Here is a 13,092-nt window from a genome sequence, read left to right as displayed (position 1 = left end):
GAGAGGAAGTCTGGCTGAATGAATACCCAGAATGCAGCTCTTCTTCACCTCTGTCTCCTTCTACCTGCTGGTGTCCGGACTGCGATGTTTGCAGCTCTGCTCAGACTAAAACACTTCTCCTTAAACATCCACAGATCAGTTCATACCCAGGAGTGTGATGTTCCCGACAAACCGAAAAACCCACCTCAAGCTTCGAAATCTTTATTACTATAAAGCTTTTCTCTGCAGAATCAAACTAGCAGCCTTTCAGACACAAACTGGACTCATCACAGCAAAGCAGACAGTCGAACAGCAGGAAACTCACAAGTCCTTCATCCTCCTCACTTTTACAGGGACACAGACGTTTATGAGACAAACAGACAGACAGACAGACAGGCAGACAGGCAGGCAGGCAGGCAGACAGACAGGCAGACAGACAGACAGACAGGCAGACAAACAGGCAGACAGACAAACAGGCAGACAGACAGACAGGCAGACAAACAGGCAGACAGACAGACAGGCAGACAGACAGACAGACAGGCAGACAGACAAACAGGCAGGCAGGCAGACAGACAAACAGGCAGACAGACAGGCAGACAAACAGGCAGACAGACAGACAAACAGGCAGACAGACAGACAGACAGAGAGACAGACAGACAGACAGACAGACAGAGAGACAGACAGACAGACAGACAGACAGGCAGACAGACAAACAGGCAGACAGACAAACAGGCAGACAGACAGACAGGCAGACAAACAGGCAGACAGACAGACAGACAGGCAGACAGACAGGCAGACATACAGACGGACAGACAGACAGACAGGCAGACAATGTCAGGAAATCAGTGAAGGACGACAGTTCAGCGTCAGCAATGACCATCTGTTACTTCACCTGTATTCTTCCTTAATGAACACAAACAGCACATTTGTCAGTTTTTGGTATCAAAAAGTTTTTCAAATCAAAAGAGTTCATAAAATGTAAAAATGTACAAAAGTTACAGGAAAAATAATTTACTTGTTGCATTTTCACACAGTTCTGATCTACTCCAGATGACCTTCATCCTCCAGTGTTGCATAGACTTCAGGCTTTATGATCATCCTCACATCAGCGTCTGACCTGAAGGCGGGGGGGGGGGTCTAAAAGCAGCTGAAAGATGGAGCCGGAGAGGGGGGGGGGCAGCCTGATGCTGAAACAAGTCCAACCCATGACATGAATGAGATATTTGGACCTGATGCACGAATGCTGCAGCCTAACCGAGCTGAAGGACCTGCAATCCGGTTCAAAGGTTATGAGACTCTAGGGGGCGGGGCCAGGCGCATGACGCTGCAGCAAGTGCAGCATGAAGACAAAAGTCCACCGGCGTGAGTTTTTCATTGGGGGGGGGGGGGGGGGGGGGTTACATCTCTCTCTAGTTGCATCTGAATGTCTTAAATTTAAAACATTTTTAATTCTCTCAGGGAGCAGCTGTGTGTGCGTGGGTGTGCATGTGTGCGTGTTCACAGCAGCACAGACTTGCACAACAACCGTGTATATAAATGTTAAGACTCTCACTGCAGCCACTGTTTACCACCAGTCTGCCCCCCCCCCCATAGGTTAGTGTGCAGCAGTGGTTTCCTCAGAGATGTGAGTGCACGTGGGCGTGCATGTGAGGCGGCGCAGTGGTTAGCAAAGTCACCAGCCGCCCTCAGGGACAGAGCCTCTGCATGTGCGCATGTGTGCGTGCACGTGGCAGTAGTGTTTGGCTCGGCGGGAGCAGCGTTTCCAGTAAATCGTCAGAGTGTTGCATGCTGGGACGGAGTCTAAAGATGGAGGGAGGAGAATTGTAATTACCAGGGGGAAGACTGTTCATCATCCATCCTGCTCCTGTTTGTTCTACCTCCTCCTCCTCCTGCTCCTCCAGTCCTTTCCAGTGTTTTCTCCTTTCAGATCAGGAGGAAAAAGGAGAATCGTTCTCCGGATGTGAAGAAGTGCTGACTCAGCAGTGAGTCAGCTTAAACACAGTCCTCCCTTGGAAGTCTTCAGTGTTGAGAATGCGGCGAGCATCTCCTCCACCCACGCTGCACCGGACACATGGAGGCTGTTCTTTAGGGTGAAACGGGGCAGGGGCGGGGGTCAAAACTTAGTCCGGTGCATCTGCTGCCCTTTTGAAGCGGGTGGGGTTTTGTGGGCTATTTTCTGCTCCAGGATTTAGACACATCCGTATTCGTACCACACAGTCTGGGGGTCATCATTTGGGTCGGGGGAGGCCGGCGTGCTCTTGGGTCGCTCTGCGGAGCCACACCTGTCCTTAGAGGGATGGGTGTCACCCGCCCGCCCTTCCCTCTGGATGGGGCCCGGTTCTGAAGCTTGGATGGAGTGAGGTGTGGACACAGCTCTGACTGGGGTTACCATGGCGACTTCTCCCCGGTGGTGGTGCTGGGAGGAGGCGCCGTTCCGGGAGGTTGGGGTCCTCCCCCTGCAGTTCCGCTCCCTCTCGGTATACCTGTCCGTCTGTAGGGTCAGGGAGGGGGAGTGGTGGACTGTAGGGGTTAGGAAACTGTCGTCCTCCTGAAGGCCTGAGGGGGAGGCGTAGCGAGCAGAAAGTGGCCGTTCCCGTCCGTTGGGCCCTCTCTCTGGCCGCCGGACCACAGCATCTTGAGGGGACGCATCGTTTCCCCGGTAACCGTCCGGTCGGTTGCAGCGCAGTAAATCGGCGGAGGCCAGGCTGAAGGCTCGGCTCAGTGATTGGCTGCTCCTCTGGGCGACAGGCTGGTTTGAGGGGAGCGATTGGCCCACAGGCTGGCGGGGGGAGGGCTTCACACTCTGGCCTGGCCTCTGATTGGGTGGCTGTACAGTGGGAACTACATAGTTGGTAGGAGTTGCCTGATCTTTGCCAGCGGCCACTGAGGAGGAGGGGCTTCTACTGAAGTAGTCCACCATCAAGTCCTCTCTGCTTCCTGTGGAGACCTGGACAGACAGAAGAGGCAGGATTATCATGAGGAGAGGCTCTAACCTTCATTCAGTCTCCAGGAAGGGTTAATACCTTCAGCTTAGAGGTTTAAAACCTGTAAAAATATGTAGGTTTCACTACATAAATGTAATTTTCTTCATCTTTTCATGGAGCTCTGAATCCTCCTTTCACAGACTAAGCTGGTTTTCACAGTGGGGGGGGTTTGTCATTTCTCACCACAGGAGGAGACTGCAGGTTGCTCTCATGTAGAAACTCCTCCAGCGTCACCATTTCACTCCCGGGGGAGGCCGTGCGAGCCCTGAGGCGAGGACCGGCCCCGCGCTGCGGCTGGGCTCTCTGCGGCGTGTGGTCGTATGGGAGCGTGGAGCTGCGGGACGGGGTCTGCGAGTGTCCCGTGAAGTCGTCACTGGAGAGGCTGGCGGAGCGAGGCGGCCGGTCTGAGGTGTCTGAGGCGATAACACAGCGCTCTTCATCTCTGAGCGGCACTTGCAGACAGCACACAGTTTTCTACACACCTCTGCAGGCGACAGGCGACTCGGAGCTGGACGTGTTGTGGCTGAAGTCTGCCGAGCCGGACCCGCCCCCCATGTACCCTTTGGGGCTGAAGACGCAGTCAGGTGTGTCGTGGCGCAGGTCATCTTCTGACAGACCTGCAGGTATTTTATCACTTCCATAAATGCTCTTGGACTTCAAATGATGTCATTTAAAGTCCCACTCCGATCATCTTTTGATCTTTTCCCAGCAGCGGTCCTTAAATTCTGCCGTTTTTAGCCCAAATCTAAAAACCTGTTGTTTACTAAGACATAGCTTCTGCAGAGTTCTTCTGAGTTGTGGGCAGGACTGTTGGCAGGGAGCACCCCCGTCCCCACTTCCCATCACCGGTATGTTTACACTCTCTCCTACTAGCTTACAGCTGCTTACACCCCAAAGCTAACAAAAATGGAGAGCAACATTGGATCCATCCAGCCGAACAGTTTAGATCCAGATTCCAGCTCAGACGAGGAAAACAAAGACGATCATGGATCTATTTGTTTGTAAGTTCATTCATCAGAATAGAGCGGAGCAGGAAGCTTGTGGTGCACCCAGCGTATTTTCTATGTAACAAATAAGATCATTTTTCAACAACATTGTTTCGTTTGCTTCTGATTCACAACATTTTGAAAAAAAGAAATGCCCGGAAATGCAATTTTAAGCTGAATTATTTTCATAAATGTCCTCCATCATCACAAAAATGTCACAAAAACATATTAAAAGCCCCAAAACATCCTTTCCGTCAGAGGGGGTCTTCAATGAAGTCAGAAACAGGTTTACCTCTGGGCCTACGGGAGGAGCCCTGTCCCAATCTGGAGGTACTGCTGAAGCTCTGAGAGGATGACTGGGGGGCGGGGGTGGAGCTCAGGTGCATACGCTGGATCAGAGCTGAAATGAGAAAACAAAAAAATAGTAAATAATAAATTCAATTTCAGTTTAATAAGTTTTCAAGCCGGATTTCCTGCTTTTAAACATCTTCTAAAGTGTCTTTCTCTACTGCTTCTTGTGATTTTATTTGTTTCTCCGATCAAATCAAATCCTACTCAGACCTGGTGGAGAACTGCAGGGTTCTATCTGTGGACCTCTGAGGTTTTACAGCATTTCACTCTTTTAGCCAGATTTCTTATTCAACTTGTAAAATAGTCAAAAGATGATCATAGTGGGACTTGAAATGTTCTTTTCTGTGACGTATCTTTGTATTTTTCTTTCAAATCCAGCAGCAGACACTTATTTCAGGAAAAGGTCTTGCTCCCTCTCTTTGTGAGCGTTACGTTTGAATGGATTTGAAGGTCCTTGGATCTCTCATTTTCATTCTAACAAACAACACAGAAGTTACCTTCGTCTCCGTTGACGCTCTCATTGCTGCCCCTGTGATAGAGGCTCTGGCTCCTGTCAGTCAAATCTGTAGACCAGGGAGAAAAAGGAAGTGCTTTAACGGCAGGACCATACGGGGGTGGGGGGTGGGGAGACGGATGCAGAGAAGCAGAGCGACTCCGCATGGAGCCGGATCTTCTGAGGAGCAGCTGCTTTCAAGAAGACATCAGAGTTCAGCTGCAGAAGCGTCCGGCATCGCTGCGACAAACAGCACCAGCATGGCTGGACTCCGGCTCAGAGCTGTGAGGCTGAGACACGGATTCCCCACCAATGCATTGTGGGGGATTCAAGCAAGCCACACTTTTTGGCAGCAAGCAAAGCAAACATGTAGCCTTCAAAGTCTTTTTTTCTGGGTGTAATAGGTTTTCAGCGGTTCAGAATGCACTAAATAGAATCAATTTTTAAATCAAAGACCTTTGGAGGCGGGATCATACAGAGGCCGAACGCTTCACTGTTACTGTCACGTCTAAAAGCAGAAATGGAATCTTTAGAGTTCCACTAAACTCTTGTTTTTAACAACAGTTAAAACACAAAGTGTCACAGAAATGATAAACAATGGTGTTAAAGTTTCACCAAAGGGTATTTTTGAACATTTTTATCAATGGGAGAAAGGCAGGAAGAAGCCCCCAAACACGTTCAGCCTCCTCTTCCAAAGGTATCCGGGCGTCAAACCTTCATCCAGAAAATCTCCCCAGTTCTATTTAAACCCCCCCAGAGTCATCTTTTCTGGGAATTGCAGCAAAAACTCTTCCATGTTATCTGCTGCCCCCCCCAAAACAGAAGCAGAACTTTTATAGTGAACCCAAAACTGTTGGAGCTTCTACGGATCCAGAGCCTCCGGAGCCAAAAGGCTGCATCTGGCGGGAAACGCCGACCAGCTTCCCGCCTCTGATGAGGAACCGGCGTGTGAGGCAGTGCTGCGGCAGACAGGCGGCGCTGCGGTTACCACAGCAACCGTAGAGGAACCTCCTTTGGAAGCAAAGCAGCTGAGAAAACACACAACCTCCATCACACGCACAAAAACAAACATTTGGAGTGAGGTGGGCGGGCCGACGAGCTGGCAACAAAACAAAAAGAAGAGCACACGGTCTCACACATGCACGCACGTGCACGTAGACCTTGAAGCACGTCTGCGCTCTACTTACGAGTAAAACGGTCCAGACACGCACGAGTCCTGTTTGTGTGTTAGTGTGTGTGGACGGCCTGTGTGTCTGTGATGGAGATGAGGTAGGGAGGGTGGGGTGGGGAGGGGGGTGGGGGGCTTTAGAAAACTCCGTTGGATGGCGTGTTTGTTACGACGTCGGCTGAGATGTCGGAGGAAGACCAAAACCGCAGTCGTCTGCTTAGAGAGAGGGAACGCTGGGAGGAAGAGGAGGGGGAGGAGGAGCGGCTCGGAAGCAGCTTATCTTGACTTTTACTGCGGAAAAAATGGTGGCGTTTTGGAGCAGCAGAGGCTTCGGGAGGATGGAAGAAGATAACAAGAACAAAAAAAAAGAAGATGCATTATTGATGAGAGATTCTCAGGAAAGCAAATGACATTCCAGAAAAACAGTTTGACAGAAAATCCTGAACTGACATGAAGCTCCGCCCCCAAACAGGTGAAACTGTTACCTGTGAGATTCAGTTTCATGCTTTAATGCAAACATACAGAGGAGGTTTAACAATAATTTTAGAGATGAATACATGCATTTATGTTGTGAATGTTGTAAAAACTTATGAGTCACTCAGTGACTGTGCAGGAAAATGGACAGAATGACTCTGCCCCCTCCCATTTTTTGGTCTTGACAATCCTAATATTTTTCGCAACATTTCTTTCTGTAGTGCAAAAATATTCAAGGTATAAACTGACCAATCAGATGCTTCAATAAAAACGTGGTGCCTGCTGGCCCCCATATCAAATGTTTGATTGACAAATTTCATGTAGTGTGCTGTCCAGTGGTGGGGGGGCGTGAACTTCCAACAAGCTCACTCCTGATTGGCGGGAGTGGTTGCCACAGAAAAGGCAGTCGATTTGTGCCAATCATGGCTTACTGACAATGTATGGCTTCAACATGGCGGGGTCTGTATTGACTTCATTTGGTCGGAGCCGGAAGTGGCCATTTTCAATAAGTGACATCACCCGCTCAGTCCAGTCCTCATATACAGTCAGTGGTACGATTCTGCTGGGTTTTGGTTTGTCACTGGGTTGTAGAGAGGAGCAGCTTTGTCTTAAGACACGATCAACAGTGTCTTGTAGTTCCCTTGAGGTTTGGGGTGTCATGAAAATGGAACGTACCATTGTCGTGAGTGTGGCAAGTATACAGTGAAGTATTTGTAAGGATAATAGAAGTTGCTAACACTTATGACATACAGGCGATGACGTCGTACGGTGCCCTCACACCACAGTCTGGTCACTAGTGGTGTGTGAGTACTGTCCCCATACTGAACATGTGTGCATTCACGGGGTGTGCAGGTGATACACAAGTGCCTGTAGAGTACAAGCACTGATTAAATTCTATCAGTCAGGCGGTGTTCACGTATCACCTGAACAGAACTAACGGGCCCCTCGCCCAGTGTGAAGAATTATTTGGGGGGTCGGGGATGTGATCTGTACAATGTGCCTGTGTTTCACCTTCTTCTTCTATTTCCTTTCGGCTTTTCCGTTCAGGGGTCACCACAGCGAATCAGCTTCTTCAACCTAACCCCGTCTTCTGCATCCTCTCCTCTACCAGCAGCTACCATCATGTCTTCGTTCACTGCATCCAGAAACCTCCTCTTTGGTCTTCCTCTACACCTCTTGCCTGGCAGCTCTAGACTCAGCATCCTTCTACCAATATATTAACCGTCTCTCCTCTGGACATGTCCAAACTTACTTCCCCCTTACTTACTCACTCTTACGTGTTCTTTAGGTGTTTACCATGACCAGCATGCCCGTAAAAAAAAAACACACAAATATTTTGGCCCTACAGGCTCACAGATTCAAGGTCAAGGTCTATGACCTTGATATTGCATTTGTCCACAGACGGTCCATATACACCCACAAGGACAGTTGTGACAAAGGCCTCAAGTTCTCTGCAGGAGGGTGCTGTGCCGACTGAGCACCATGTTGGCGTTTGTGACCCAGAACTTCATGGGTCTGGAGTCTATTTCAGTCCGAAAGCTCATGCAGTAAATGATGCTTTATTTTCCATATTTCCCTTTAGTTTGGCATAAGGCTCCATTCAGATACAATAAAACAAGATCTCCATAGACAAGTTCGGGGATAAAAACCCCCTAATGGAGCTCACATGTGGAAGCCGGGGAGGAGGGTGGGGCGACAAACGCAGCGCTTGCGGAAAAGGATGAAGAGTGCGTGAGTGCACACCTGGGTCTTAATTAGCACGCGGAACAGGTGAGTTCATTGGCTGAAATGAGAGTGGATGGATTTAAACCAACACATCCAGAAGAGAGCAGATCACTTCGGTGCAAAGATTACTTAGCAGGCCCCCCGTTCCCTTCAGAGTTTACTTTAAACTTGAAACGGACTCTTCCAGCTCACCTAACAAAGACTTTAACTGTTTCTAGAGTATTCAGGTCTGTAAATAACCTGCTGGATGTCTCCAGGTCACGACATCAACACAGTGAGGGCTGTCCGTTTTCGGTTAATGACGACTTAGCAGCCTTATTTACATCTTATTTATTGATTTAATGTCTTTTGAATTTTATACAAAACACAGAAAGTGGATCTGAGTTTTTGTGAAGTTAAACAGACTTTTTCTAACTGCAATGATGGACACAGTAACTGGTATCTGCTCAGATGTTCCAGATTCACATCCACAAACATGTCTGATGGATTTAAAACAGATGATTCACAGTGGAGGAGGCTTGAGTCCTTCAACCTTAGCTTTGCTACAGTGACCAGTTCACACAAATGTGAGATTAAATGGGCATAACGTCCAAATCTGCAAACAAAATCATTTGTCAAATCTTTCTTGCATAGGATTTTCAATGGTGGAACGCACTCTGGATCCCTGGGAAGACGTGAGGTTTTGTTCCCAGATGGAGCAGGGATGTTGGTCCATGTCTGCTTTTGAAAAAATCTCATACTTTTTTTACTGGACGCAAGTCTTTATGAATGCACAACCACACATCAGAAAACACGGAAAAAGGAGCCCACAAGGCAGAAGGGGAAGTTATGTAAACTAACTCTTGGCAGATGAAAGAGATATCTGGGTTTCTGCCCCTAATTACCTACACCTGCATCTTTGTTCGGCTTTTAATAACGGCTGCCTCTGTCCACGGTCCTGAAGTACAACAATTTAATCATCTCAGCATACACTCTGGCAGGTATATTGCACATGACAACTTTTAACATGCGAGGAAAAATACGGCCATTGAGGTGACAAAAGTAGGGGTGTGACGATAACCGCTTTACCCCATCACCGCGGTGATAAGGTCTTCAGCACATGTTTTTGTTGAAAGTTTTATTTTATTTTTTAAGTTGTGCATATGGTGCGTGATTAGAACTATAATAAACACATTAAACACATTCGTCTTTGCTTTTTCTGCTAGTCCTGTGTTCAGACTTCAAGGGCTTCTGGGGGAAACCTTTTATTACTGTTCTCCTTCACTCCCTGCACTGCGCCTCTCACTCCCTCTACGCTGCACGTGCTCCCTCTTCGTACACACACGTGCGCGGTTTCAGAAACACACACACATCCTCATTCTACAACAGAGGTTTCCGTCTCAACAGGAAAAACAACAAATTTACGGCTTTCTAATTATTAATTTCCATTGTATTCATTTCCATTACAAGATGCGTGCGTTGTTGAGTGTGCGACACGGCCGCCGGGGGATTTTGTGTTTGGTGGTGGTGGTGGGGGGTGCGGTTAACCGCTACACCGCGCCCCTTGCTGGTTCAAAAACCCCAAACCGTCACGGCTCTATGACAAAGCAGAGGTGACAGTGGGTTTACCCCGCCCACGTTGAGCCACGCCTCGGTCTCTTTCCAGAGCAGAGAGGACTCAACTCTGAACAGATATTGTTCAGACAAACAAAGCGGTTTTTAGTGAGTCTGACTGGAATCTCTGACAGAGCAGAAGCTCAACGACCAGAACGATGTTGTTTTGAGCATTTCAGGCATTAAAAAGTTGTGGTTTTAATGAGATGAGCTTGCAGAGGGAAACCTGAGCTAAATGTCCTTCGTCCTTTTGTGTGCTGCAGTTATGAGCCTTGAAGATTTCAGCTCTTTTGTTTGTTTCTTTGTTATATAGAAGTCATAGTTTATTTTAAAAATAACATTCATAACTTCTTATTTTTCAGCAGCGATAATTTTATCGTACATGTTTGAGTTCAGCCTTGAAAAACAGTGATTGCTGCAGATTAAGTTTTTTAGCCTTAAACACAAATCTTTATAGTTTGATCTTTTCTTTTCTCATCCAGAACATTTTTTTATGACATATGACATGTTTTTAATAAGAGCTTCTTCATTTCCTGGTGTCTCCCCAAACTGGTTTTCTGTTTATAGATTTCTAGAAAATATCAATTTCATTCTTAGAAAAACATTTTAGGAAGTTTATACTAAAAACAGAATAGGTTAATAAGTGCTGGAAAGTTTCAAAGAAATGTAAACTAATCATCAAACTGTTTTCTTTCTTGCATTTTGGAGTGTTCCTGTGAGGATTTGTCAGGGTCCACGGCTGAACATCAGCACATGTTAGTTAATAAAAACACAGCTTTATTTGGGGTCCGGACCCTCAGCAGAAGAACGCTGGCTGCATCTAATGAAGGAAAACAAAAAGCTGGACATTCACCAGGAGAATCTTCTCATTTTAAACTAAACTTCCTTATTTTGCTTTTACATTAATCCTCTCTTCCCATTCATGACCTGAATCATGTAGTCCCATGTCTTAGTTTTCAAAATAAAAGCCTGTCACTGAAAACAATGAAAGCATAGGAGGAGGAGGGGTTGTTAAATTTAAACTGGTTGAAGACTTTTACTGCTGCCACAATTTAAGTCAATGCTTCAAAAGAACTAAAATGAACATTTTTCTTCCTAAAAGCTCAAAAATTATGGTTTTATTTTAATTTGCAGGTTTTTTTCCCCCCAACAAGTAATTTATGGTTTGGTTTAGGTCTTTATGCGAGGGCATGTTTTTCATTATCTGTTTTTTTATTTGTAATGTATAATGAATGTTTTCACTGTATTTACACCTAAAGTAGTCATTCATTTCTTATCAATATAGATAGTTTTTTCCTGCCAAATAAAGAAATGTTCCATCTTTCTGAAGGTCATAGTTCATCAGTCATTAAAGCTGTGAAGACTGCCCTCTACAGGGCGTGTCAGGGACCTGCAGCCCTACGCTGATCCCTCCTTTTTCACAGGAGTTCTGGTCCAAACATCACCTATAGGTGAAATCCACAAAGTAGGATTATAAATGTCTTAAGGCTGTAAAACTCCTCACTCCACACTTTCTACATTTTTCTCAGACAGATATAAACATTTTTACACTTTTCTCTCGTTTAAACTCTCAAAGTTCAAACCTTTTCAGAAAAATAATTCCAGGATTAAAGAATGAAGACAAACTGTTTGTCTGAATTCCCATCGTAATCCCTAACTACTAAAAAACTATATAGTTTTAGGGACTATGAAGTGGCCTGGATTTTAAAAGCAATTCTGACACCACGCTCACTACTACTTTTTTTTTTTTTTCAAACGGCAGATATGACGTCATCGATTACACTAAGTTCAAATCTCATTGATATGAGTGTTTGTGACGACCATTTATGAGTCCACTGTGTTTTGAAGATTAAAAACTTTGATGGTTTATTATAAAAATACATTTTTTTGCAAATATTGTTCTGACGCAATGCATTGTGGTCTTTATTTGTCAATCCAGTGAGCATTGATGCACACTGGTTTTTCGCAGAGACTTCTGGGAATTTCTAGAGCACTTGACCTTGGAATTGTAGATTTGGACAGCACTAGATTACGGCGCTCACACTATATAGTGCACTGTAAAGAACCAGATCATCAGGAGGGCTAGCTCTGTTGTGGGACTGAAGCTGGCCTCAGTGGAAGAGGAGCTGAACAACAGACAATCATGGACAATATGACACCCCGTCTGCATCAGGCCTTCAGTGTGGAAGAGCAGCTTCAGCAGCAGACCTTTAGCCCAACGCTGCACCACGGACAGACTTGGAAAGGCTTTTGTCCCACGAGCCATCAGACTGCACAACACTCTCTGTTGAGAGCTTTTACTTTATATTTTGATTAGACGGAAATTCTGGGAAACTTGACTTGATTTGAGGTGATTGTTCATATTTGCTTTATATCTTTTTATGTATTTATAGTGTTTTTATTTGTTTTAGGAAGGATTGTGTTTTTTAAGTGTGGGCAGCTGGCCGGTTAAAGTCCGTCTATCTGTCTGCAGAGAAAAAATGAGCGAAACAACGGGACGGTGAGAAGTGAATTGTGATATAGCCTGAGAACACTGTGCCGTAAATCCTCATCAAGGTTTTTAGCTGCAGGACGTCTGAATAAAAACATTTAAGGTGGTTCTGACCTGATCCTGTCCTCTTGAACCCTTTTAGCCTCAACATTGTTTAAAAAAACAAAAGAAACAAACACCCTTCTTGAATTAAAAAGAGTCCATCACTGCAGTTTCTGTGTGATGAAAGTTTACCTTTGCTTATGGGCGTGAGGGCGGGGGCCTGCCGGGAACTACTGCTGGGGTTGCTATGGTTACTGCCGCCCAGTGAGTCACTCCCAGTCCTTAGGGAAACAGGGGGCGGGGTCTCAGGCAGGAGGATGGGGGGCGTGGCAGGCAGGGGGATGTCTGGGACGCTCTTTGCCCCCTCCCTCTCCCTGTGGGCCTCCTTGTCTCGGTCTCCTCCCCGCTCTCGGCTGCTCTCCTTCCGGGGTTTGATCAGCTTAGCTAAAGCTTTGGCTCCAGACCACTGACTCCTCCTGCAGAGAAACACATTTGATCCAGAAAAACGGGAAGATGGGACTGAAGACACGGGGAGTCAAATTAATCAATAAAAGACATTGAAGGGTCCCAAGAATAGAGAAAGCAAACAACAACTAGGATTACTTCTTGGGCGTCGGGTCGTAGAACTTGTACTGGTCCATGATCTTCTCTTCCAGTTTCTCTTTTTGACGACGAAGAGAATTCAGTTTATCTCTAAATGGTGAATTAGAGAAAACATGAAAAATCATGTAAGAATTCAAACTAAAGAAGATAAAAGCCCGTCAGTAATGTTAAACCAGACTGGCTAAAATTAAATAACTTGGTTA

The 13,092-nt window shown here is 46.2% G+C and overlaps 1 protein-coding gene and 1 long non-coding RNA gene across 5 annotated transcripts in view; one reads left to right on the top strand and one right to left on the bottom strand.

Annotated features, from left to right (window-relative positions):
- Positions 1-838: 838 nt before the first annotated feature.
- The window catches only part of ccdc88c (coiled-coil and HOOK domain protein 88C), a 59,428-nt gene continuing 47,174 nt past the window's right edge, over positions 839-13,092 (bottom strand). For 2 of the 4 annotated variants that reach the window (XM_023951514.2, XM_023951516.2), the window contains 7 exons: positions 12,890-12,979; positions 12,479-12,762; positions 4,798-4,863; positions 4,242-4,349; positions 3,446-3,580; positions 3,147-3,376; positions 839-2,926 (listed from right to left, as the gene is read on the bottom strand). In XM_023951514.2, the coding sequence (XP_023807282.1) occupies positions 2,168-2,926; positions 3,147-3,376; positions 3,446-3,580; positions 4,242-4,349; positions 4,798-4,863; positions 12,479-12,762; positions 12,890-12,979 (1,672 nt within the window). In that variant the 3' untranslated portion in view covers positions 839-2,167. Of the gene's footprint in view, positions 2,927-3,146; positions 3,377-3,445; positions 3,581-4,241; positions 4,350-4,797; positions 4,864-5,980; positions 6,290-12,478; positions 12,763-12,889; positions 12,980-13,092 lie in introns of those variants that run through there. The other 2 variants (XR_002872612.2, XR_013653152.1) reach the window with 1 other exon arrangement.
- LOC144989019 (uncharacterized) lies at positions 6,295-7,611 on the top strand. The gene is made up of 2 exons (XR_013653158.1): positions 6,295-6,433; positions 7,483-7,611. It is a non-coding gene; the product is annotated as an uncharacterized LOC144989019 (long non-coding RNA).

This window comes from Oryzias latipes, chromosome 22, assembly GCF_053564925.1.
Source record: "Oryzias latipes strain Hd-rR chromosome 22, Olatipes_Hd-rR_3.1".
Lineage (NCBI taxonomy): Eukaryota > Metazoa > Chordata > Actinopteri > Beloniformes > Adrianichthyidae > Oryzias > Oryzias latipes.
Note: the sequence above shows the minus strand (reverse complement) of the source record. Positions and strands in the feature narration are given on the sequence as shown.